Source organism: Elephantulus edwardii, unplaced genomic scaffold (assembly GCF_000299155.1).
Source record: "Elephantulus edwardii isolate Elephantulus edwardi_28Jun2011 unplaced genomic scaffold, EleEdw1.0 scaffold00229, whole genome shotgun sequence".
NCBI lineage: Eukaryota > Metazoa > Chordata > Mammalia > Macroscelidea > Macroscelididae > Elephantulus > Elephantulus edwardii.
This window is the reverse complement of record NW_006399979.1, coordinates 1,686,630-1,712,636: the sequence shown is the minus strand read 5'-3', so window position 1 is coordinate 1,712,636 and position 26,007 is coordinate 1,686,630. Positions and strand designations below refer to the sequence as shown.

General features: G+C 37.2%; 1 protein-coding gene across 1 annotated transcript in view; it reads right to left on the bottom strand.

The window, feature by feature from the left end:
- The window catches only part of ELOVL4 (ELOVL fatty acid elongase 4), a 41,563-nt gene that overhangs the window by 7,765 nt on the left and 7,791 nt on the right, over positions 1 to 26,007 (bottom strand). The window contains exons 2-3 of the mRNA XM_006898432.1: positions 8,844 to 9,031; positions 855 to 935 (exon numbers count right to left, since the gene is read on the bottom strand). Of these exons, the coding sequence (XP_006898494.1) occupies positions 855 to 935; positions 8,844 to 9,031 (269 nt within the window). The remainder of the gene's footprint in view (positions 1 to 854; positions 936 to 8,843; positions 9,032 to 26,007) is intronic.

Sequence of the window (26,007 nt, the reverse complement as noted above, 5' to 3'; positions counted from 1 at the left end):
CAATCACTGTTTTACTTTAAGTATTTGTCTGGTTAATTTTCATTCAACAAAACTGAACATTTTGGTTTGCTAGGAGATTTTGATAGAGGAAGTCTTGAGGGGGGTATTATGCAAATTATAGGGCAAATAGTACCCATTATTAATAGTTGCTAATTGATTTTGATAGAAACCTAAAACAAAACAGAAATTCTGTATCTTTCCACCGAACTACTGTATTATTTTTAAAAGATTCTTTCAAATAATCAACCATATACTTACTCTTACATTACCAAATGAAAGATGAAAAATTATACTAAAGATATAAAAATAGATTTTTCAATTGTTATTGTTGTTGCTGACTGCTAACAAGTTGAGCATGACTCATAGTGACCCTATGAACAAAATACCTGAATCCTTTCTATAACCATCATCGTTTCTCTAAGTTCCCAGAGGTTCCATAGGCATGTGGTTTAGGAAGAGGATGCCACTCTTGCTTTCAAACATGTTTTAATCTGCAAACTCCACCAAACACTGTCCCCCATGAGTAACATTATAGCATCTGAGACCCCAATGACACAGGGTTCAGCATCACAGAAACCCGAGGTTATCTCACAGCAAAATACATATTCTTAAAGTAAAGCATAGTTTTACTGACTCTGAACATAATTTCACATTTATCATAGACTGAGGTTTTTAAGATTCAAGCTACTTTATCTGATTTTTAACCTAACAACCCTGAATTTTTTGTTTCTTTAAAAGTCTGGGTTTTTTTAAGATTCATATTGTGTTTCATATTATTATTCCCATACATTGTGTCTTATAAAATTAATCACCACTTATTAAAGCTACTTCACAAGTATTTTTAAAATACTTACCCTGACTTCATGAACATTATCAGAATAATCCACACTCTGGCAAACATAGCTATATCCTGCATTATATGATCCCATGAATAACTGCAGTAAAAAACCAAAGGAATATTTAAAGCTTTAGTACATCCAGCATTAAAAATGATAATGTGTAACATTTCAAAGTATTTTAAAATCAGTATCTTCATTTTAAAAATTCAAATGCACTAAACAATAAAACTTCTAATATTTTAATATAGTTTACTCAAACTCATTCTCGTTGAGTCAGAACCAAGTAATAGAGGATCCTGCACTGGGTTACTGAGGCTATAAATAACATGGGAAGAGACTGTGCACCTTTTGCCCATGAACTCACTAATGGTTCTGAACTGACAAGAGAGCTATGGCCTCTGATACAACAATGCAACTCCCTAAGGATTGTAAGGACTGTGCCACTAGACATTCCCAACATCATTTAGTACATAGAGATTTCCAAAAGCTACTGTATCAATTTTATAACTGAAATATAAAAGAAAATTCACATGTAAGTTAGTTTTATAGAGATATAAACTTTACTTCCTAATACTGGAAGTAATTTTTATTATCATGACTTACATCTAAGAATTATTCTGTGTTTAAGTGGGTTTCTACTCTTGATCCAGAGTGACTAATACATTGGGAAAAAGGATCCAAATAAACAAAAGGTTTTAAGAAACTGATATTCTTTGAAACCAAGCTGTCAATTAAAGGATTTTTAAAAGCAAGTTGTGCTACTGTTTATGTCCCTAGCATTGTTTGTTCTGTGCTCTGGTATCATAAAAACAAACAAAAATGGTAAACTCTTGGTTGTTCTTTTAAACTATAGTTATACAGGCTTCTAGCTTTCCTTCCAAAATATAATGAATAATTTGCTGGAGCCCAAGAAGTATATAAGTAGGCAGCGTATGAAACAGACCTGAATACCTTATCTCATTCTAAGTTTCAACTGAAAATGACATTATGTTACACTTTGTTTATATTTTACACACTTTTACATTTTTTACAATTTTCTTAACATTATTATTTTATATCACCTTATTCTGAACAATGATCAAACCTGAAAGTGCCAACACAGGTAGCTTCTGTTGTTTGTTGAATGTTTAATATGTGGCAAACACAACGCAAAAGGTCTCTCAGTTATTATGATAAAAACCCTAGAAGGCAGAGACTATCCTCATTTTACAGGAGGAAAAAACTAGTACCAGAAAAGTTTTAAAATGTCTAATGACAGAAGAGGTAGCTCTGGTGGCACAGTGATAAGGAACTATGCTGCCTATCCAAAGGCATACAGTTTGAATCCACCAGCTGCTGCTACCTGTGAGAAAGAAGTGCCTCCTGTGTGACTAACTGCCTCTCAAATCTACTGGAGGGTCAGCTATGAGTCAATTCTGACTTAACAGGACATAACAACATAAACACAAGAGCTAATAAAGGTTTAAAATTTTATTTTAAACCACTGGCTTTTATGTTATACTTGTATGAATGTATTCTCTTATTTTGTGTATACTTTGATGGTATGCTGGTTAAATTAAACCACCCAGATGCTAATAAAATGGTCAGTGGTTCAAAACCACCAGCAGTTCTGTAGGAAAAAAGATGTGGCAATCCTCTTTTACCTATAAAGATTTACAGCGTTAGAAATCTCCTGAGGCCATGCCTCTCTCTCTCTCTCCTATGAGGATCTTACTCTATCCTGCTCTACACTAGGAGTCAAAATAAACTCAATGACAATTTATATAGATAAAATAAATTCATGTATATTTACAAATATATTGTTATTGTTAAGTACCATTGAGTTGGAAATGATCCATAGCTGACCCTCCATCAGATTTTAAGAGTCAGGGAGCAAATCACACAGGAAATTGTCTATCTTTCTTCCATGGAGCATCTGCTGGATTCAAACTTCTGGATTTCAAGTTGGCTGTGCAGCTCCTTACCACTAGGCCACCAAAGCTTCCTTACCAATATATAAGCAAAAGGCCACTAGTTGCTCGGTGGGAGAAGGATGTACAATCTCCTCTTGTGTGATGGGTCAGTTCCCATATATACAACAACAACAACAACAACACACAGGCATATATATGTGTATGTGTGTGTGTATATATGTGTATATATCTGTATGTACGTATATTGTTGTTAGCTGCTGTCGAATCAAATGACTCATAGCGACCCTATGAACAAAATACCTGAACTCTGTTCTGTCCTGTGCCATCCTCACATTTCCTGACACACAAGAGCCCATTGTGGCAGTCACTATGTCAATTCACTTGGTTGAGGGTCTTCCTCTCCTTCACTAACCCTTCACTCTTCCAAGAATCATGTTCCTCTTCAAGGAATTGCCCCTCCTAGCAACATGCCCAAAGTATGTGAGGTGAAGCTTCATTATTCTTGCCTCCAAAGAGCACTCTGGCTGCATCCTCCCCAAGACATATTTGTTGGTTCTCTAGGACATCCATGGGATACACAGTGCTCTTCTCCAGTATCACAGCTCAAAAATGTCAATTATTTTTCTTTCATCCTTATTCATTGTCCAGCTCTCAGATGCACATCAAGTGATCAGAAAAACTATGCCTGAATCAGATGCACCTTAGTCCTCAAACTGACATCACTACTCAATAATTTGAGAGGTCCCTAACTGCAGATATTCCCAGTGCAATGTGTCTCCTTATTTCCTGACTGCTGGCTCCAAGGGTGTTAACTGTGGATCCAAGCAAGATGAAGCTGTTGACAGTTTCAGTCTCCTCTCCATCCATCATGATGTGGCCCATCAGTTCCGTGGGAAGAATCTGTTTTCTTGGCATTGAGTTGCAATCCATACTGAAGGCTGCATTCCTTGATCTAATGCAACAAGTGTTTGAAGTCCTCCTCACCTACAGCAAGTAAAGCTGTGTTATCTGCATAACACAGGTTACTGCTGACGCCAACTTCCTCTGCATAGGGTTCAGCTTCTAGGATAATTTGCTAAACATACAGACTAAATATTATGGAGAAAAAAACCTCGACACACTCCCTTCTCAATATTTTTGTTAACGTCTTAATTTTTTTCTCTTTTTAAAATTATTTTTAAAATGCAACATACATATACATATTTTACAGCATATTCTTTGCGTTTATTTTTTCCCCACTCACTGTTGCACATTTTCCTCCCTGACCAGCCCCCCCCCAGTAATTTTTCTCTTTGAAAAGAAAAAATTATTTCATTGTTATACAATACCCCCCAAGTCCACAGTCCAACTTACTATGCATTTCCTTTTCTGTAATCTTGTCATGAAAATAATACCTAATCCTATATTCCTTTTAAACAGTTCTCTCCCCCATCTGTTTCAATGCAGTAGATATTATTTATCCCGTCTTTTCCTAGGTTCCCCCCAACCTTGATGTCAGTCTCATATTACAAGAGTGGTAGTATGCAGTATTTGTCCTTTTGTGACTGAGATATTTCACTCATCATAATGTCCTCCATTTTGTATAATATTTCATGAGTTCTTTGTTTTTCAAAGCTGCATACTATTCAATTTTGTGACTATACAACACCTTCTCTATCTATTCATTTGTTGGGGGGTCCCTTCTCAATTTTAAACCATGCAGTGTTCCTCTGTAGCCTCCTAGTCCAGGTATAGGTTCCTCGAGAGCACAATTAAGTGCTCTGGAATTTCCATTCCTCTAAATGTCAGTTACAACTTGTTATGATCCACATAGTCAAGTGCCTTTGCATAGTCAATGAAGCACAAACAGACGTTCTTCTGGTAGCCCTTACTTTCAGCTAGGATCCATCTGACATCAGCAATTATATCCCTGGTGCCAGGGCCTCTTCTAAATCCGGCTTAAACTTCTGGCACATCCCTATCTATGTACTGTTCTAGCTGCTTTTGAAAGCTCTTCAGCAGTATTTTGCTTGCATGTTATATTATTAATGATATTGTTCAATAGTTTCTACATTCAGTTGAATCACCTTTCTTGAGAATGGGAAAAAATATGGACCTCTTCCCATCCATTGGCCAGACAGCTGACCTCCAAATATCCTGGCTACATGTTAGGACGGGGTTCAAATCTGTTGTTCAGTTCACAGGGTAACAATAGGATATACTCAGATGGATGACACCTAACAACAACAATGCCACCAAACTGACGATCGATCTATCTATCTATCTAATCTATCTATCATCTATCTATCATCTATCTATCTATCTATCTATCTATCTATCTATCTATCTATCATGCAATCAAGATGCATAATAAGGCATGACTGGAATGCAAAAGTTGGGAACAGAGAAGAAGATTCAGTAGTTGGAAAACATGGACTTGGTGACAGAAATGAAGCTGGAGATACAATGATTGAATTTTCTACAATCGATGACTTATTCATTGCAAATACACTTTTCAAGAGACATAAATGCAGGTTATACACATGGATTTCACCTGATGGTATGTATGGGAATCGGATGGATTATATCTGCAGAAAGAACTGCTGGAAGAGCTCAATATCAGCTGTGAAAACTGGACCACGAGCCGATTGTGGAACAGACCACCAACTACTCACATGCAAGTTCAAGCTGAAACTTAGGAAAATTAAACCGAATCCACGGGAAGCAAAATATGACTTTGAGTCTATCCCCACCTGAATTTCAGAACCACCTTAGAAACAGTTTTGAGGCTTTGAACAATGATGAGCCAAGACCAGAAGAGTTGTGGGAGGTTATCAAGGGTATCATCCAGAAAGAGTGCAAATGGTCATTACAAAGACAGAGGAGGAAGAAAAGACCAAAATGTATGTCAGAAGAAACTCTGAATATTGCACTGGAGTGCAGAGAAGCCAAAGCACAAGGAAGAATTCAAGATACTAAAGAGCTGAACAGAAGATTTCAAAAGGCAGCACAGGAGGGCAAAGTAAAATATTACAATGAAATGTGCAAGAAGCTGGAGTCGGAAAATCAAAAGGGCCAAACTCGTTCAGCATTTCTTAAGCTCAAGGAACTGAAGAACAAATTCAAACCTCGAGTTCCTATAATCAAGGATGCTTTAGGAAGAATATTAAATGATCCAGGAAGTATTACAAGAAGATGGAAAGAACATACTGAGTCACTGTATAGAAAGGAATTGGTAGACACATAAGAATTTAATGAAACAACATATGAGCAAGAGCCTATGGTGATGAAGGAAGAAGTTCAGGCTACTTTGAAGGAAATAGCAAAAAATAAATCCCCAGGAATAGATGGTATACTAATTGACATATTTCAGCTAACTAATGCTGTCCTGGACGTGCTCATCAACTTGTGCCAAGAAATCTGGAGAACAACCACTTGGCCAACTGACTGGAAAAGATCTATATTTGTTCCCATTCCAAAGAAGGGTGACCCAATAGAGTGTGGAAACTATAGAACAATCTCATTGATTTCACATGCAAGCAAGATTCTACTGAAGATTATCCAAAGACAACTGGAACAGCACATCAGCAGAGAACTGCCAGAAGTCCAGACTGAATTTAGAAGGGGTTGTGGTACTAGGGATATTGTAGCTAATGTTAGATGGATCTTGGCTGAAAGCAGGGAATCCCAGAGGAATCTCTATCTGTGTTTCATTGATTATGCAAAGGCATTTGACTGTGTGGATCGTAACAAACTGTGGCTGACTCTGAGAAGAATGGGAATCCCAGAACACTTGATCGTGCTAATGTGAAACCTATACTTGGACCAAGAGGCAGTAGTCAGAACAGGGCGAAGAAACACTGCATGGTTCAAAACTGGAAAAGACATATACCAAGGATGTGTCTGCCTCCATACCTTTTCAACCTGTATGCACAACAGATTATCCAGGAGCCTGAGCTCTATGAGGAGAAATGTGGCATCAGGATTGGTGGAAGATCTATCAACGATCTGCATTACGCAGATGACACAACTCTGCTTGCTGAAACTGAGGAGGATCTAAAACGCTTGCTGCAGAGGGTCAGGGACTGCAGCCTTCAATATGGATTGAAGCTCAATGTCAAGAAGACAAAGATTCTCACCACTGGACCAATTGGCAGCATCAGGATGGATGGTAAAGAGACTGAAATCATTCAGCTTTAGTTTGCTTGGCTCCACAGTCAATACTCTTGGCACCAGCAGCCAGAAAATTAAAAGACGTATTGCCATGGGAAAGTCTGCTGTTAGGGACCTTTCCAAAATCATGAAGAGCAATGGTGTCTCTCTGGAGACTAAGGGGTGTCTGATACAGGCCATGGTCTTTGCAATCACTTGTTATGCATCAGAAAGTTGGACAATGACTAGGGAGGGTAGGAGGAGAATTGATGCCTTTGAACTATGTTGCTGGAGAAGAGTACTGAGTATACCGTGGATTGCTAAGAAAACAAACAGATTCATCCTAGAGAGGGTTAAACCGGGCTGTTCCTTGGAGGCAAGGATTCTGAGGTGTCGTCTGACATACTTTGGACATGTTGGAGACAAGGATTCTGAGGCTTCACCTGACATACTTTGGACATGTTGTAAGGAGGGACCAGTCCTTGGAGAGGGACATCATTCTTGGGAGGGTAGAGGGACAGCTCAGGAGGGGAAGGCCCTCTATGAGGTGGACTGATTCAGTGACTGGGGTAATGGGTCTGGTGTGCCGGAGAGTGTGACTGGCACAGGACAGAGCAGAGTTAAATTTGTGTCTTCTAGGCTGCAACAGTTCCATGATACATCTTCAAGGATATGAATATGTATGGCTAAGCACAACTGATAACAGTGTATCTAAATTCCAAAATCAATCTCCACAATAGTCTATGCGTTTTCTATTGCCAAAGGGGCTCTTTAGAGTAGTGAGAGAAGATCTTCACCCTGAAACCTACAGCGTCCCTTTTCAGCAGGAAGTAGATAAGAGACTACGACATCCCCTTTTCCTTATGAATCAGGGTGAAATCTCCCTCAGGGAGGAGTGATAGGGAATGGCAAAGGAGACACTGACAAAGGAGATTAATCAGAAAGGGTTTTGACAACTGGTTGTGGCAATGGGACAATTAAAACAGACTTTCAAGGAATATTCAACCTGAATCCTGACCGTATGGAGATTTTTGCAAGTATTTCTTTGAGTTTGTTATGTTTGTTTGTGTATAAAAGATGCTGATCTAGATGATAACATAATTATGATAAAAACAAAAAGGGGAAAATATGGGAAGTCAATACTAAGTATTGTAATAAACTGCTATTTTAAAAAAATAAATAAAATGACAAAAAAAAAAACAAAAAAAGAGCTGACACTGACTCAAGGGCAGGGGTCACTATATAGACCTGTTTACATACATAATGAAAAGAATTTTTTCTCTTCTTACTAATATATTTAAGTATCAAGTTGGATTTAACCTTTATGGTGTTCTAAAATTAAAATGTCAGCAAAAAAACTTGTTTGTAGAGTGACTAATATACACTGTTGTTGTTATGTGCCGTCGAGTCGCTTGCGACTCATAGCGACCCTATGTACAACAGCCCTAAACTCTGCTTTGTCCTGTGCCAATCACACTGTCTCTGACACTCCCATCCCAATTATCCCAGTCACTGAATCAATCCACCTCATATAGGGGGTTTTCTTCTCCTGCGCTGTCCCTCCACCCTCCCAAGCATGATGTCCCTCTCCAAGGACCGGTCTCTCCTCACAACATGTCCAAAGTATGTTGGATGGAGCCTCAGAATCCTTGCCTCCAAGGAGCCACCCGGTTTAACCCTTTCCAGGACAAATCTGTTTGGTTTTGGACATTCTCATTTTTTAACATTTTATAACCCAAAAGTTTACTATAGAGAGCTATGGTGGCCTAGTGGTAAGAAATTGCATAGGCAACCCAAAAGCACATTGTTCAAACCCATTAGGTGCTCCAGCAGAGAAAGATGGGCAATCTTCCCCCACGCAGTTTACTGCCTCTGAAAATCCACTGTTAGCTATGAATCCATTCCACTTTGAGGGTATACAAGAACAACAGGGTTTAGTACATGGTGATCTTAAACTCACCTCTCTGAAGATAAAGAGATTAAGCAAGACCATGCCAAAATTATAGAGAATGAGAACCAAGCGCATCTGAAAAGGTTCTCGGTTCTTCATCCACTTCGGCCCCAGCCACACGAACAGAAGGTACAGAGTACTGATACTCAGTGTGGGCCAAGGGGACTGCATCAAAGGCCAGTTTTCTACACGTTTATCTACAAAGACAAAATAATATGGAATTTAATTATAAAGTAAATGGTCTGTAAGATTAATTTTAACACTAGAACTTGGTTTTCTAGTTTACTAAATACAGATCACATTGCTATTCTTTGAGTCTTAACAAAAATATGGTCTTTTTAAAAAAAAAATCTAAGAAATAGGAGTGATTCCTATCAGCAGTTTGAAAATTACATTTCATTACATATGTGACATAGAAGCACCTAAAAAAGAACTTAGAAATCTGGCACATGTAAAGACCACTAAAGATAGAGAAGATAAGCTGGGGATGAAAAGTTAACGAAAGATTTCATACACAGAAAAACAAGTATCTCAAGGAGAAAATTCTGTGTCCATACATGAGGCAGAACAGAACCATGCAGGAGACTGAAGATATGTGAGCCCAATGCATGTCACTGACTCGCTCTGGTAGCGAAGAAATACAATTTATTTAGAAAGATTAAGTTAGAGAACATTACAATTCTTTATTTAAATGATAATCACTGAACTCAAGATATTTTTCTAGAGAACATAAAGCTATTTGTTATTAGCTTATGAATAACCCATTTTTGTGCTTTTTCTCGAAAGCTAAAAAAAAACCCTCATTTTTTATGTATAAATATGTATAAAATACAACAAATTATATAAGTTAAAAAGAATTGACTAACCTTAATATTCAAATATGCAACTATGATTCAATTTTATAACAGAGTATTATAAGTAGAACAATTCTAGGTGAAACATTTTTTAAATGGGATTAGCAAAGATTAAATTTTAACACATTAAAAAGGTTTTTGTATTAATTTTGTAATTCTAAATAAATTATAAAATTAATAAATTATAAAATGAATAAATAAAAAAGTATTAGGTTCTGAACAGAATACTTTATTTACTCTTAGCTAGGCAAAACATTTATGTATTCTATTTTAAGGAAAAATAATATATTTTTAAGATATATTTTAAAAAAATCTTCATATATACACACACATACACATACAATACACTCCTTAGCCAGCTTCTATAAACTAGCCTAAATGAATGTAATTGCAGATCATACCTGCCCTGTTTAAATTGTCATATTTACTAAAACTATATATACAAAAAAGTTGTGAATTATATAACTGTTTTAAAACATCTTACTTTTAAAAAAATTAATCTATTTCTATCAATTAAAAAATTCAACACAAGAAGAGCTTTTAAACCCACAGCTTCCAAAGCTAGGTAATAACGTAATTACTACAGTTTCTATGAGGTTAAGAGCTGCTAGAAAAATGGAAGTGACTCAAAGAAAAAAAATACAAGTAAGTACAAGAAAAACTTAATTTCATTTCATATTTTACAAAAGAAATTTACAATCTACTTGTGAAAATATTGCTAGATTTCATAAAGATTTAAAAATAGTAAGTCACTCACAAGGAAGATGTATGATAGTGTTGACATTTTTAATAAAAGCATGAATACATTGTTAATTATCATTTACTGTTGCTTTTTAGAAAAAATGTTTCCTTTTACTTCTTCCAGAACTAGAGGATAGCATCAACGTTTCTCACAAAAAACATGGATATTCTTCTACTTAGATCTTTACTTTTTATATTCTAGAAAAAGGAAAACTCCGTGGAGCCCAAAGTGCTATTCATCAGCTAAGAATCTACTATGGTATCCTATTCTTATCCACAAACTACAGGGCACATACATTCTTTCCGTAAGTTTGATTCAAAAAGCAAATACTTTGATAGTGGGAAAAATCCTATAAAACAACAAATGGAAGATAAATATGTAAGGAGAGTCTAATTTCCAACATCATGGATTTCTCACCTTTACCACATACAGAATTTCTACTGACTTCAAAGAAACTTCTGAGCAGCAGTGGGGAAAAATATTAGAGAGATGTATGTGTAAAAATTTAACAGAGTTCATTCTCTTTGATATGTAGTTTGGTAACCAGTACCATTCTCTCTTGCATCAAAATTACTTAAGAGATTGGACTACCAAGAAAGATAAAAAGAAACACAGGAAACTGAAGGTCTTTCATTATGAACCACTAATAGAGGCTACTAAGGATCTAAAAATGTGGAAGGAACCAGATAAGGAAGGCAAAAGGCTAAGAGAAAACACGTTAAAGACTGTTACTAAGCCCACTGGCCATGTTCCAATGGCAGCTCCAGCACTGTGTGTGTGTAGGTCCTTGAGGACAGTCTCCTTCCCCTTCCTTCATTTATAAAATCGTAGAGGGAAAAACCAAATTAGATTTTGTGCTTCTACAACTGAAATGCCCAAAAAGAATCAGCTGGAGAGAGAATGAAAATGTTAGGAATAACACATTTCTGGGAAGATGCTGCATTTCTAGGAAGGTTCAACTGAGGCTATGTACGAGCAGTAAGAAATGAGATGATCCCTTATGGCTTGATTTATTAAAAAACAAAACAAAAAGAATAAAAACAAACCCAAAATACAACTTATGAAATTTTAAAAACAACATTGGAAAAGAGTTAGGAAGACTAAAAAAGTAATTTTATCTGATTATATTCATCCTGGCGAGGGTTAAACCAAGCTGCTTTTTGGAGGCAAGAATTCTGAAGCTTTATCTGACATATTTTGGACATGTTGCAAGGCAGGACCAGTCCTTGGAGAAGGACGTTATACTTGGGAGGGTGGAGAAACAGCACAGGAGAGGAAGACCCATGATTAGATGGATTGATTCTGTGACTGGGTTAATGGGGGTAGGTGTGTCAGAGACCGTGAGATTGGCACAGGATAGAACAGGGTTTAGGACTGTTGTACTCAGGGTTGCTATGAGTTACAGGCAACTCGACAGCAAATAACAACAACAACAACATACGAGTACCTGCCATATTGAATTTAGCACTCAGCACAATGCCTGGTGACCTTTCTTTAAACTGTAGATGGGGCTGGATCTTTAACTTTTGCACTGCAAGGGACAACAAAGCACCTGAACATTTTTTTGATAGATAAATGTCAAGTGGATATTTTTCCTATCAGTCCTTTACACTCTATTCCTTCAGCCAAATACAAGCGTGATCCTTCCTTACAGCTTTGCCTGAATTTTCTTCTTAATGTTGGCACAGAACTTGAACTTCAAGTCAACAGCACTTTAATGCAGGAGCTAATGAGTACATTCGTGGATGCTCTGAGGCCCACTGTCCTGTACAATACCACATTTCTTTGACTCAAAACTGAAGCCACAGGATCATTCAGCCACATTTAACAAATCTTTATGTTTTCACCATGCAAAAATTAACATTTCATGCCGTCCTTTCTCAAATTAGTTCTCCAGAATTCACAAGAGTCAAAGAGCTCTCAGAAATTCCATCTTCTAAACAAATTATAATCCACTGCCATCAAGCTGATCCAGACTCACAGCCACCTTCCACTGGCTTTCTAAGGAGCCCTGGTGGTGTAATATATAAAGTATCAGACTGCTAAACGAAAGATCAGCTGCTGGAAAGATGAGCCGTTTCCTCTGGTAGAGACTTACAGCCTCACAAACCCAATGGAGGGTCACCAGAAGTTGTCAGTGGCAGCAGGTACACTAATCATGGAATTTTAAGTAGCCACCAGCATGTGAACTACAGAGCAGTAACTCCTGTAATATCTATACAAAACCTCTCCATGTTTTTGTGGTTATTTTTCTCTTTTTATATCTATTTGCATTAATATAACCTTCAACACTATGACAAGAGTCAAATATATAATCCTTTTACATATTTCTTCTTTGACGTCCAGTATGTCATACATACTGACATGCAATAAGAAAAATCACCATTATTGAGAGCCCCCCCCCAAATCTTGAGCCAAAAATACAGAAGAATTAGTGTATTGTTGTTATATTCAATTGGTCAGAACCAACTCATAGCTGACCCTCCAGTGAGGTTTTCTGGTATACAAATACAATGAAGACTGTCCATTTTTCTCCTGGGGAGTAGCTGGTGCATTTGAACCATGTCTTTACATTGGCAGTGCAATTCCTGATCACTTGGTAGCATAAAGGGAAATCACGAGTATTGAAGATTCATATGTTTCACGCTTTGTTATATTCTGTCGAGTCACTTGTGACTCATAGTGACCCTATGCACAATAGGTCTGAGCCCTGCTCTACCCTGTGCCAACCAACCTTACTGCCTCTGACACATCTACCTCCAATACCTCAGTCCCTGAGTTAATCTACCCCATCCTGGGTCTTCCTTTCTTGTGCTCTCTACCCTTCCAAGCATGAAGTCCACCTCCAAGGACTGATCCTTACAATAATATTGCCCAAAGTATATCAGATGGAGCTTCAGAATCCTTGTCTTCAAGGATATACCTCAAAGGAAGAGCATTTGACTGCAAGATCCTTGCTTCCAAGGAGCAGTCTGGTTTCACCCTATATATTATATTACAGGTCTGCTTGTTCTCCTAACAGTCCATGGTATATTCAACACTCTTCTCCAGCACCACAACTCAACGGCATCAATTTTCCTTCTATCGTCCTTACTCATTGTCCAGCTTTCTGATGCATATCAAGTAACTATGAAGATCATGGCCTAGATTAGGTGCACATAGTCTCCAGACAGACATCATTGCTCTTCAGTATTCTGGAAAGATCCCTGACAGCAGATTTCCCCAAGGTAATTTGTCTTTTTATTTCCTGGCTGCTGGTACCAAGAGTATTGATTGTCGAGCCGAGCAAACTGAAGTGTTAATAATCTCCAGCTCTTCATCATCCACCATGATGATGCCCATCTGCCTAGTGAATCTTTTCCTTAATGTTGAGTTTCAATCCATACTGAAGGCTGCAGTCTTTGACCTTCTACAGCAAATGCCTCAGGTCCTACTCAGGTTCAGAAAGCAGGGTTGTGTCATCTATGTAACACAGGTTGTTGATGAGTCTTCCTCTGATCCAATGCCACATTTCTCCTCATATCGCCCAACCTCTCAGATGATCTGTTCTGCACATAGATTGAAAAGGTATGCAGATAGAATGCATCCCTGGCGTACACCTTTCTTGTTTTTAAACCATGCAGTGTTTCCTTGCTCTGTTCTGATGACTGCTTCCTGGTCTAAGTATAGGTTTCGCATAAGCACAATCAAGCATTCTGGGATTCCCATTCTTCTCAGAGTCAGCCACAGTTTGTTGTGATGCACATAGTCAAATGCCTTTGTACAGTCAATGAAACATAGAAAGACATTCCTCTGCTATTCTCTGCTTTCAGCCATGATGCATCTAACACTAACTATAACATCCCTAGTACCACATCCTCTTCTAAACCCAGCCTGCATTTCTGGTAGTTCTCTGCTGATATGCTGTTCCAGTCATCTTTTTTAAAAAAAGAACTTTTTATTTCATCTGGTTCTCTTACAAATTCCATATATATTGTTTTTCACACTGGATCTTTCCCATTTCCTTAACCCACTCCTCCCTCTATCCATCAAATTGTGTTACCCTATGATTAAGCTACGACCCTGTGATTATGCCCCTACCCATCCTCACCCTTGTGCTTCCACTCATCTCCCCTCTCCCATCATTTTTTTAATAATTTTCAGCAGGATATTGTTCAATAATTTCCACTCTTCAAGTCATGTTTTTTTTCAGAATGGGAACAAATATGGATCTCTTCCAGTCAGTTGGCCAAGTGGTTGTTCTCCAGATTTCTTGGCACAACTTGGTGAGCATGTCCAAGGCACCATCTATTTGTTTAAATATATCAATTGGTATTCCATCAATTCCTGAGGCTTTGTTTTTTGCCAATTTCTTCGGAGCAGCCTGACTTCTTCTTTCATCACCACAGGCTCTTGATCATATGTTGTTTCATGAAATTCTTCTGTGTCAGCCAATTCTTTTTGGTATACTGACTCTATACTCTGTCCATCTTTTATCATTTAATATTCTGCCTGAACCATCCTTAAGTACTGCAACTCAAGGCTTGCATTTGTTCTTCAGTTCCTTCAGCTTGAGAAATGCTGAGTGAGTTTGGCCCTCTTGATGTTCTGACTCCAGCTCTTTGCACATTTCATTATAATGCTTTGCTTTGTTTCCCTGTGCTGCCTTTTGAAATCTTCTGTTCAAGTCCTTAACATCTTGATTTGACTTTCTGGCGCTCTAAGAATTATTCTGAGTTTCTTCTGACATCCATCTCAGTCTTTTCCTCCTCCTCTGCCTTTGTAATGACCTTTTGCATTCTTCCTGGATGATATTCCTAACATCCTCCCACAACTCATTTGGTCTTAACTCATTAGTGTTCAAGTAAATGCTACATATATCAAGACAATAAGTTCTCTGGGTATTTTTAAATATACTTGAAATAAACTTTTTTAATCTAAATTAAATCCTCTATTCATTTCAGTTACACTAAATTCAAACATATTATGCTTTTAGAGTATCAAAAGTATCAGTGAACATCCTAATCCCTTATTATTATGGCTGGAATTCTACTAATCCATGAATGTGTTAGGAAGCAAAATCCAGCCAAGAAATAAAAAAATCTATTAAAATGCTGTCCTATATGCCACTACTAATGTCAAATCCTGTCATCAAAAAAGTATTAAATTCAAATGGTTTTAAATAACATTCTCGCAAATTTTCCACTTGAAAAGTTTCTTGGGACGAAAGTTAATAACAGCACAAATATATCAAACTTTCTATTTCATTTTTACATTTTCCATTACTTATATAACTTAACAATTTTGCTTTAATTTTGGTTCCTTTATTAATAATTTTTAAATATTTCCTAAAACATAACTATAGAATTGTAGATTTAGAAATTATCTCTTTAGCATAAAAATGAGATTCAGAGTGATCATGACACTTTCCAAAGAAGATGAAATATGGCTCATGCATACTTATAGCTATGCCAGTATTACCTAGTCATTATGAACATCCTATCAATTTCTTTCCAAATGACTGAGACAAATGATATTTCAAGGAAAGATACAAAAGGAGAAATGAACATTTCCCTTAGTAAAAAGAATGACAAGAGTCTCTTAATTCAGCCAAGTTTCACACTATCAGATACTGCTTTGAAGTCTGAGATTAGGAATATTTCATAAAAATAACAAAGAGTGGTAGGTAAGTACTAAGGTTTTCTAGCCCAGAAATTCTCAAAGCTTCATCAAATGCTAAGAGATGCAAATGAGAGAGATCTGACTGATTTACTCAAGAGGGTAAAATCAGAACCACTAATTATTGGTAAGGAGTTGCGCTGTCAACCCAAAGCAACCAGGTTCAAATCACAGCTGTTCCATGGGAGAAAAAAAATGGGTAATCTTTTCCCATGTGATTTACCATCTCTGAAAACGCTCTGGAGGGTCAGCCATGAATTGGTACTGACTCAGTGGTACATAAAAACCTAGAAAGTAAATTTTACCAAAATTCAGGAAATATCCAGGCAACAGTTTTTTCTTAAATAGAAGGACTTGTCTTCTGATATTACATTCCCTATCTCAGAATAATAGTGCTCCACAACCAGGAGAGGAAAAAACACATGAATGGGACCTTGTAAGAATCAAATCCCTATGCACATCCAAAAACTCCAACAGGGTAAAAAGGGAAGCCACAGACTGGAAAAAAATATTAGCTAATGACATGTCAGACAAGGGACTTGTATCTAGAGTTTATAAAATACTTGAGCACGACAATAAAATAAATAACTCAAATAAAAAATGGGCACAGGATATGAACAGACATTTCACCAAAGAAGATATTCAGATGGCCAACAAGCATATGAAGAAATCCCTAGCTGTAAGAGAGATCCAAACCAAAACAATGATGAGATATCATCTCACCCCAGTCAGAATAGCAAACTTTAACAGAGAAGCAAACATCAAATGCTGGCAAGGTTGCAGAGAAACTGGAACCTGTAGTCACTGTTGGTGGAAGTGAAAAATGGTGCAACCACTATAGAAGGCTGTATGGCACTTTCTCAAAAAGTTGGAAATAGAAATACCATTTGACCCAGCAATTCCACTCCTGGGAATATACCGTAAAGAAACTGTAACTGCCACCAAGCAGATATATGCACACCTATGTTTACTGCAGCTTTGTTCGTGATAGCAAAGAGTTGGGAACAACCCAAGTGCCCATCAACGAACAAATAGATAGAGAAGCTCTGATATATTTACACAATGGAATATTATGCAGCATTGAAAAACAAGGAATTCATGAAATATTATACAAAATGGGTGACCCTAGAGGACATGATGCTGAGTCAAATATCTCAGTCACAAAAGGACAAATATTGCATAGGGCCATTGTTGTTAAAACGAGACTTATGTTGGGGTTGAGGGAAGACAGAGAAGGAGGGGATGAATGATGTATACTGCATTGAAACAGACGAGGGAGAGAATTCTTTAAAAGGGATATATGATTGGGTATTATTGTAATGACAGGAGTCCAGAACAAAGGCTGCACAGTGGAGTGGACTTGGGGGAGGGATTGCATAACAATGAAAGAGTTTTTCTTTTACTTTTCAAGAAGAGTGAACTGGCGGGATGAGGTGGGCAGGGACAAAAGTGTAACAATGAATGAGTGGAAACCCTAAGTCTCTGTAAACTTTCATTAAAATTAGTAAAACAATAACAACAAAAAGAATAATGATGCATGGTTCCAGTCCACCAGCTATTCTGTGAGAGAAAGATGGGCAATCTACTCTCATGCAATTTACAGCCTCTAAAAATATGCTGGATGGTCAGCTATGAGTTGGTTCTGACTCCACAGCAGGGATAGAGAGATCTTAGACTAAATAAAATCTAAATAAACCTAAAGTATCTCCTCCTGTGTGATTAACTGCCTCTGGAAACCCTCTGGAGGGTCAGCTATGGGTCGGTTCCAACTCGGTAGTACATAACAACAAACCTAAAATATATATTATGGCAAATCAACCTCAAGAGCAAAAGACACTGAAAAAGCTTATTCCAAGTAGGAGTGACTTACTTACAAAGTTTGCATAGTTTTATCTGTATTTATAGGCTTCATCATGGTTAAACAGTTTCTTTTTTGTTAGAACCCTCAGCCTATTCAATAAACTTGCAGACTGGCTGGTTCATTGAAAAAGGGTGCATTCTACTATGTGTATGTATATTTAAAAAAAATGCAAGAAGATGAGGACTCACTTGAACACTCTTCATCAATAGTCCACTATTCTTTCTAATTTTTTTGCAGGGAGTTCATTTTACTGGGGCCCAGGTTAAGACAGGGAAGCTCCAACCAAGATCTTCACCAATACAGAGCCCACCACTTGTCTGAGGGGCCACAACTGGGATGCATTTCACTCCACAACCATCTGGAATGAGGTGGTTTTGAGCCACAATGTTTTCAAACTCATGAGCATTAAACTTCATAAAGCCCTGCTTCTTGGAGATATGATCTTCAGGTGTACAGGGAACTTGAATTTGACTCTGCAAAGGGCCTCAGTTACACACTCCTAGTTTTGAAGTTTGGTACAGATGGATATAGTGACCTGGCCAATGTGGACTCTGGCTATTGTAACCTGGGATTTTCCAAAGGCACCTTGCATACCTGTCTGGAGCCTAAATGAGGATCTTTGTGAAGTCAGAAGCATGAGTGAAAATGCAGCCAAGAATTGTTTCTAAGGTCCCTTAGGGCAACCCATACATGTAACAGGCTGTGTACACTACCAACGTGCTGCTATTTGGAGCCATTGCACACTCGCCCCACAGGACAGTCCACTATTCTTAACCTCATTTGTATCTTAAAATCATGAAGCATGGGTGGAATAGACACAAGAGATTTTGAAGTCTGACACCACCACTTACGACCTAAAGTGATTCTGGGTGTGTTACTTGGTTTCCAAGATGAAAACTCAACTGCTCTGTAGTATGATGAGTGTCACATTAGGGAAATGTCTTAAGTACAAAGGTAGCAGAGTAGAAACAAAATAGGATTCACAGAGCAAAAAAAGAGAATTGTTCCAAGAAAAGAGAACATCTCCCAACAGACAAAGTCTTACAAATCATGCTATTAATCCTACAGATAAAAACTAAAAAAGAAACCCCTCACTGACATGGAGGCAGAACCAATTCACAGCTGACCCTCTAGAGAGTTTTCTAGGGCTGTAAATAAAACACTCGAGACAGGACTGTCCATCTTTCTCTTAAAGTCCTATGAGTAACAGGAACATAATACATGAGTTAAAAACAGGGGAATGTATTTTATTTTTGAAAGCTCCTGGAAGCAGTAAGATATAGACTGGAGTGGTAAGTGTTAAGAGAAAGGGAAACCAGTAGTATCAGTTCTCAAATACTTGACTGTGACGTGGCTTCCCACATAAGAACCACCTTATTAAAATACAGGTTTCCAGGCCCCACCCCAGATCTACTGAATTAAAATCTCTGCACCTAAAAGAGGAGGACATTTCTAAAATGGAAGGGGTGGTTAAGACAGTCTATACCTGTAAAATTAACTTTTTTTTCTCGTTTACTATTTTATGTGTGTGTACCGTCAAATCAGATCTGACTGGTACAGGAGGAAATTGCTCCTCCTTCCCCGGCAGAGCATCTGGTGGATTCGAACCACGTATCTCTGGGATTGCAGTGCAGCTTCTTGCCACTGGGCCATCAGAGCTCCCCTAAAATTAACTATTATTTTCTTAAAAATTAGGAAATAATAGTTGCTTCATAAATATAGCATATGATGATTAAATGGGAAAGTTTTAGCATTCAGAGAAGCCACGGGGCTAATGTTCTCCTGCCGTACCCTATTCTAAAATCTCCACGGCTGCATCATTCCAAATCTTTACACAAGGTTTCTGATGTCAGGACTATCAAAAACTATACCAGGAAGAGCCTGTGCCCTTCAGTCAAGTCTTCCCAATTTCTTCTTGGTTAGAGGGGTTCTCTAGATCCTAAATACAGAACTCAGATCAGAGCCATCAGCATAAGAATTGTAGCTTCCTCGATTACTCGACAAGCAAGTTACTTAAGACTTTCTGGCCCCAGGGAAGATGGTAAGGTTGTAGTGAGAAATAATACCTGTACAACTTTCTGATAAACATTAAGTGCCCAACTGTTTATTTGTTATCATTACTGTCAATAATGAAACTATGAAATCCTTGTTTTTCAAGAGAAAAATTTAATAAAGAAAAAGAAGTTATAATTAAACTTAGAGGAGTTTATATCTAGAACACAAAACACCTTACAAAATCACGAGGTCAAACACATAAAGCTTCTGAATTTTAAATGAGGCTACTTTGTTTTAAAAAAAATCTTTTCCAAAGATAATATAAACCAAAATTTACTAACGAGAAAGAACACAGATTCTTGTAGTAAGTAACTCTAGTCAGGTAACAAGTTGAGAAGACACATAGAACAGAAGAAGCTAATGTTTAATCTGGAAAGGTGACTGTGGATAGATAATAACAACAATAATATCTAAATTGTATAATAGATACAATGCAGGAAAAAATGCACTTAGTCACCTGAAAAGGGGATAACACGAATACCTAGCTCAAGAAAATATGAGAATTGGATATAATAAACCACCAGGTACAATGGCTACTGCCTGGTAAGATGTAAAAAAAATGCTATTACTAAAGACAGTAACACTCTTCGTTGGATACACAGGGAGGCTGGGCTAGTCAGGAAAAGGCCACTGCCTTGGGAAGGAAAAAGAACATGTTTCAGTCTGAGCTCTGTTACGTTTTAGCTGTGCATTTTTAAATTGGTTTGAATCCACCAGCTCCTTCCTTCACAGGAGTAAGATAGAAAATCCTCTCCCAGGCCAATTACCACCTCTAAAAACCTGCTTGAGGGTCAGCCATGGGTCAGTTCTGACTCTAGAGTACATAACAGCCTTATACCATATAGGGTGGCCTAGGGGTAAGAAGCTAAATTGTGCTGCAATGCTTAGGCACAGAGGTCAAAACTATCAGCTGCTCCACTGGAAAAGGACAGGCACTTTCCTCTTGCATGACTTGTTGTTAATGTTGACTGCTGTCAAGTTGAGCATCACTCATAGCGAACCTATGAACAAAAGACCTGAAGCCTTTCTATAACTATTGTTGTTTCTCAAGCTTCATAAGAGTTTCCAGAGACATGTTGTTTAGGAAGTGGATGCCACTCCTGTGTGATTTACTGCCTTTGAAAACACACTGGAGTGTCAGCTATGAGTGGGTTCCAGAGTCCAAGTCAAGGGCACTTATAATAACAACATACCACCTAGAGGAAGCTCTGGTGGCATGGCCTTTAGGGAGTTGAACTGAGAACCAAAAGCCAGTCCCCTCTAGTGGTCTGAATTCACCAACAGCCCCAGGGAGAAACATGCACATTCTCCTCTCAAGTGATTTGTAGCCTCAGGAACTCAATGGAGGGTCAGTTATAAGTTTGTTCTGACTTAATAGGAACCAGAGAGCGGAAGAGAGGATGGGAAGGGAAGAGGGGGAAGCCTGTGTCAATCCACTTGATTGAGGGTCTTCCCCTCCACCTTTCCAAGCCTGATGAACTGCCTCTTTTAGCAATATGCCAAAAGCATGTGAGAAGCTTCATCATTTTTGCCTCCAAGAAGCATTCTGGCTGCAAATTCTCCAAGACATGTGCATTTATTCTTTTGACAATCCATGGGACTCAGCACTTTTCTCTAACATCACAGCTCAAAGGCATCAATTCTTCTTCTGTCATCTTTATTCACTGTCTAGTTCTCAGATGCACAGTAAGTTACTGAAAAGACCACAGCCTGAATCAGATGCACCTCTGCCCCAAAAGTGACATCACTGCTTCTCAATAATTTGGAAAGGTCCCTGGCAACTACAGACTTTCCCAGCACAATACTTCTGATCTTCTGACTGCTGATACCAAGTGTACTGACTGTGGATTCAAGTAAAATGAGATTATTGACAATCTCAAACTTTTATCCATCTATCTTCATGCTGCCTTTTGGTCGAGTGGTGAAGATTTTCATTTTCTTGAAGTTGAAATAACAATTCATACTGAAGGCTGCAGTATTTACCCTTCTACAGCAAGTGGTTTAATTTCTCCTTACTTTCAACAAACTTGTATCATCCACATACAGGTTACTGATCAGTGTTCCTCCAATCCTGATGTCACATTCTTCATAGAATCCATTATTAGCTTCTCTAATAATTTTCTCTGCATACAGATTAAATAGGCTTGTAGAAAGGATAAGATAGCAGTCTAAGATAAGATAAAGTAAGATAACACAGGACAGAAGCCGGTTTATGGCTTTCCTTCTTGAGTAATCTGATAGGAAGACAAGATAAGAGGAGGCAGAACAACAGGTTTCCATCATTTCCAGTGACCATCAGCAAGCTATTTAACTGTTATGAATTCAGGGACTTTTAAACATTATGGAAACAACAATATACACCAAGCCTCTCAGAATTATTATGTTCTTATAAAAACCTAAAAGCATAATGCAAAGGCAAGACCATCTTCATTAGGCACCACTTGGATGCTTTATAAAGCCATGTCACAACAAAGATTAAAACAGAAGTAAAGCATCAATTGCTTTACTACTAATGAACAAGGAATGTAGCTTTCATTGATAAATAACATGAAAACAGAGACATGTGCTTTTTTAAAAGTTCCATTTCAAAAAATAAAAAATGCTTTTCTGTGGTTACATCTGACATCAAACTGATTCTCTCAGTATACATTTGCCTTCCAAATCTTGACCTACAGTCTAACCAAAATTTAATCCACAACTAAATACCATAATTAAATATTTATGAATGTAAATATTCAACCATATGATAAAATGTGGTATATTAAAAATTGCTTAAGTAGTTAATATATGTTTATGGCCAAGACCATTTTATTTGTCCCATATTATAAAATCTGCATATTTTTTAGCAAAAAATGATGATTTAATGTTTCAACTGCACTTCTGAATTTAAATTAGAAATGTTCAAATAGAAAATTCACAGAACTTAAGGTTTTTATAATAATGTATAATAATAAAATACTGCATTTTCCTTAGGAAAAAACAAAGCAAGTAAGATTAAACTAATATCTAAATCACTGACTTAGAAAGCATTATAGGGATTTACTAAAGTAGTTCAGCCCTCTAAGGGATACATTACATAATAAATGTATGGCTGGAATAACTTTATTCTTTAATGTCACTTCTACAATTTTTTTATAAAATAGTTAAATTTTTCATTATTTAAGGAATACATAAATCACTAAAGAGGTACAGGGCTATTTCAAAGCAAATACTCAAATAACTGTAATTCTTTACTTTTCGATCCTCACAAATTTATGTGGAGAAGGTAAAATGGAGAACAATGCTGTTTGACTGGAAAAGATATGAGCATTGTATAAAATGAAGATTTTTAATTACAGATCAAAATGTGTTTATGAGAAATTGCTTAACCTACTCAAAGAGTGGAAAAAACTACATCCAGAATGGTACTTCTATATCCACAATTTTACATGCAGAAAACCTTGTGGATTACCTAACTCAGCCTTCTTAACTTATAAATTAAAGAAAAATATTGAGGACTGGAATAGCAAAGAAATTTCTCCAAGCTCTCCCAGCTAAATACATCAGGCCCAGGACTAAAACTGAGGTCATCTCTTTCTAAACCACAGGCCTTTCATTCTCTACATACTAATTCCCTCCTCACTTCACATATACAAGCAAAGCCTTTGCAGGCACAAAAAGAGAGAATATATGATTTTTATATCCTTTAAAAGAAACCGTCCTGTACTCACCAAACATTTTAGTACTTTGAGTCCTTTATTAAATTTATTCTGCTTTACTGAACAAATATACATTAATCAAACATATGACCAAATGACTATGAGATCATAAAATCTTTCTGAAAATTACTATTTTGTATAGTATCCAAAATCTTAAGTGTTTAACAATCAGACTGACAAAAACTTAGACCAGCTTAAAGGGGTTAATTCTTGATATACATCAAATTAACAAGTATATGTGACACTTCTTAGTTTGAAGAAGGAAAATTCAAAGAAGTGAAAAAGAAAATAAAAATGAGGTCTTAAACCATTCACAACAATAAGGTCAAAAGGTAACATGGTACAAGGCATATGTGAGTAATTGCTTAAAGGCAGTAAATTCCACAAAGGTTCAGAGAAGAACTGAAGTGTACCATGCAAGGGAAGTTCAGTGAAGAAGGAGCATTTAATAGGTTTACCTGCAGGTTATCTAGAAAGGCAGACAGGGGAAACGACAAGGAGAAAAGGGTGGTGGGAAAGGTAGACAGGCACAGATTCTGCCCAAGCAAGGGTCAGTGAGCTATCAAATTGGCTAGAACTGCAAGTCTTTGAGCACAGAAACAGGAAATCTGAAGTCTTATTTTAAAAGGCCTTGCATTTCCTCCCCTCTCTTGTCTAAAAGCCCAAATCCCTAAAACTTGCCTAATACAATAAAATTCTACGGGAAGATAAAACAATAGCACCTTGGTTTTCTCACAGGCTTTATGAAATGAGCTGTCTAATGGGGGAATACAGATTTTGTTATACAACTCTTTTACAGTGGCAAGCTGCGCTGCAATCCTTTGCAAAGGCATGCTGTTTGAAACCACCAGCTGCTTTAAGGGAGAAAAACAATCTGCCTCTGAAAACCCACAGGAGGGTCAGCTATGGGTCGGTTCTGACTCTGTGTACACAACAACAACAATATATGTCTAATTCTGAATGATTTGACTCAATAAAGAAGAAAATTATGTTAATATTGTTAAAAGAGTCACAGCACAATTGGCATTCTCTTACCACCTGGGGACAAAATAAGAAAACAAATCGAATCAGTAAAGGATGATTAATTGCTTTGTGGTTCTGAAGAGCAAAAAAGCATGTCTGATAGACTTCTTAAAATCTTGTGGAATGGACAGATGATCAGACACTGTGTGTACGGTAATTAACAGTATGAAACAAGATATTCATGTTAATAATTGACTGGGGTGGGGGAAGGCTAAGGAAAGGTTTATACACAGAAACACTCATGGAAAACTGACAAAGATGGGAAGAGAGGGAGAGAGGACAGAGAAGAGTGAATGTATGGGTAGGGGGAAGGGAAAGACAAGGTAGCGAGAGGATTTGATGAGATGTAAAAAAAATGCATGGATCAACTGTAATTAAGGATATAAAACGTGTATTAATTAATGAAAACTTATTTAGAAAATCAATTAAAAAAGCATGGACGTGATAACCATGTCCATGCTTTCCAATTACTTATCTTTCTTCCCTTTTCCTAACTTTTGCATTCTAGTCACCCACTAATTAAAGTATCTTAGTAGCATGTTCTATCGATTTCTGACTATAAAATTTGGTAGAAGTTATCTATTTCCTCATCTTTGGCCCTGGCTGTTGGTTCATATATTTGAATGATAGTGATATTAACAGGTCTTCCTTGTATGTGTATGAATATTATCTTGTCACTCATAACATTTCAAGTTGGATCTAGAAATGGTCTTTGTAACTATAATCCTGACCCCATTTTCCCTCTCCTTTTCACAAAGCTCAGCTCCTGCACAGTAGAATATAACCCAAGGAAATTAGAACTGAGACACAAATGGAGATTGCCTATCCTCACATAGAACAGCTGTTGGATTTGGGATTGAGTTCACTTAAAAATAGGGTAGATCAATGGTAATTAATTATATAAAAACAATGTATTTTAAAGATTGTACGAAACACAATGTGAATGTAATATTATATAAAACACTATATATCAATGAATCACAATGTAAATGATTGTATGAAAACTAATAAAAATACTATTAAAAAAATAAAGAAAACCTCATCTAATTCCTTAAGCCAAAGAGTTTAATGGTATAAAAGCTATGTCCTGACACTGTTTAGCTCTTATAGAATCTGTTATTAACTCTGTTACACTTCCAGGATTCCATCTGTAGTAGGATATTTAGCTGTTGTTGTTGTTGTTATGCGCCATCGAGTCGTTTGTGACTCATAGCGACCCTATGTACAACAGCCCTAAACCCTGCTCTATCCTGTGCCAATCTCATTGCCTCTGACACACCCA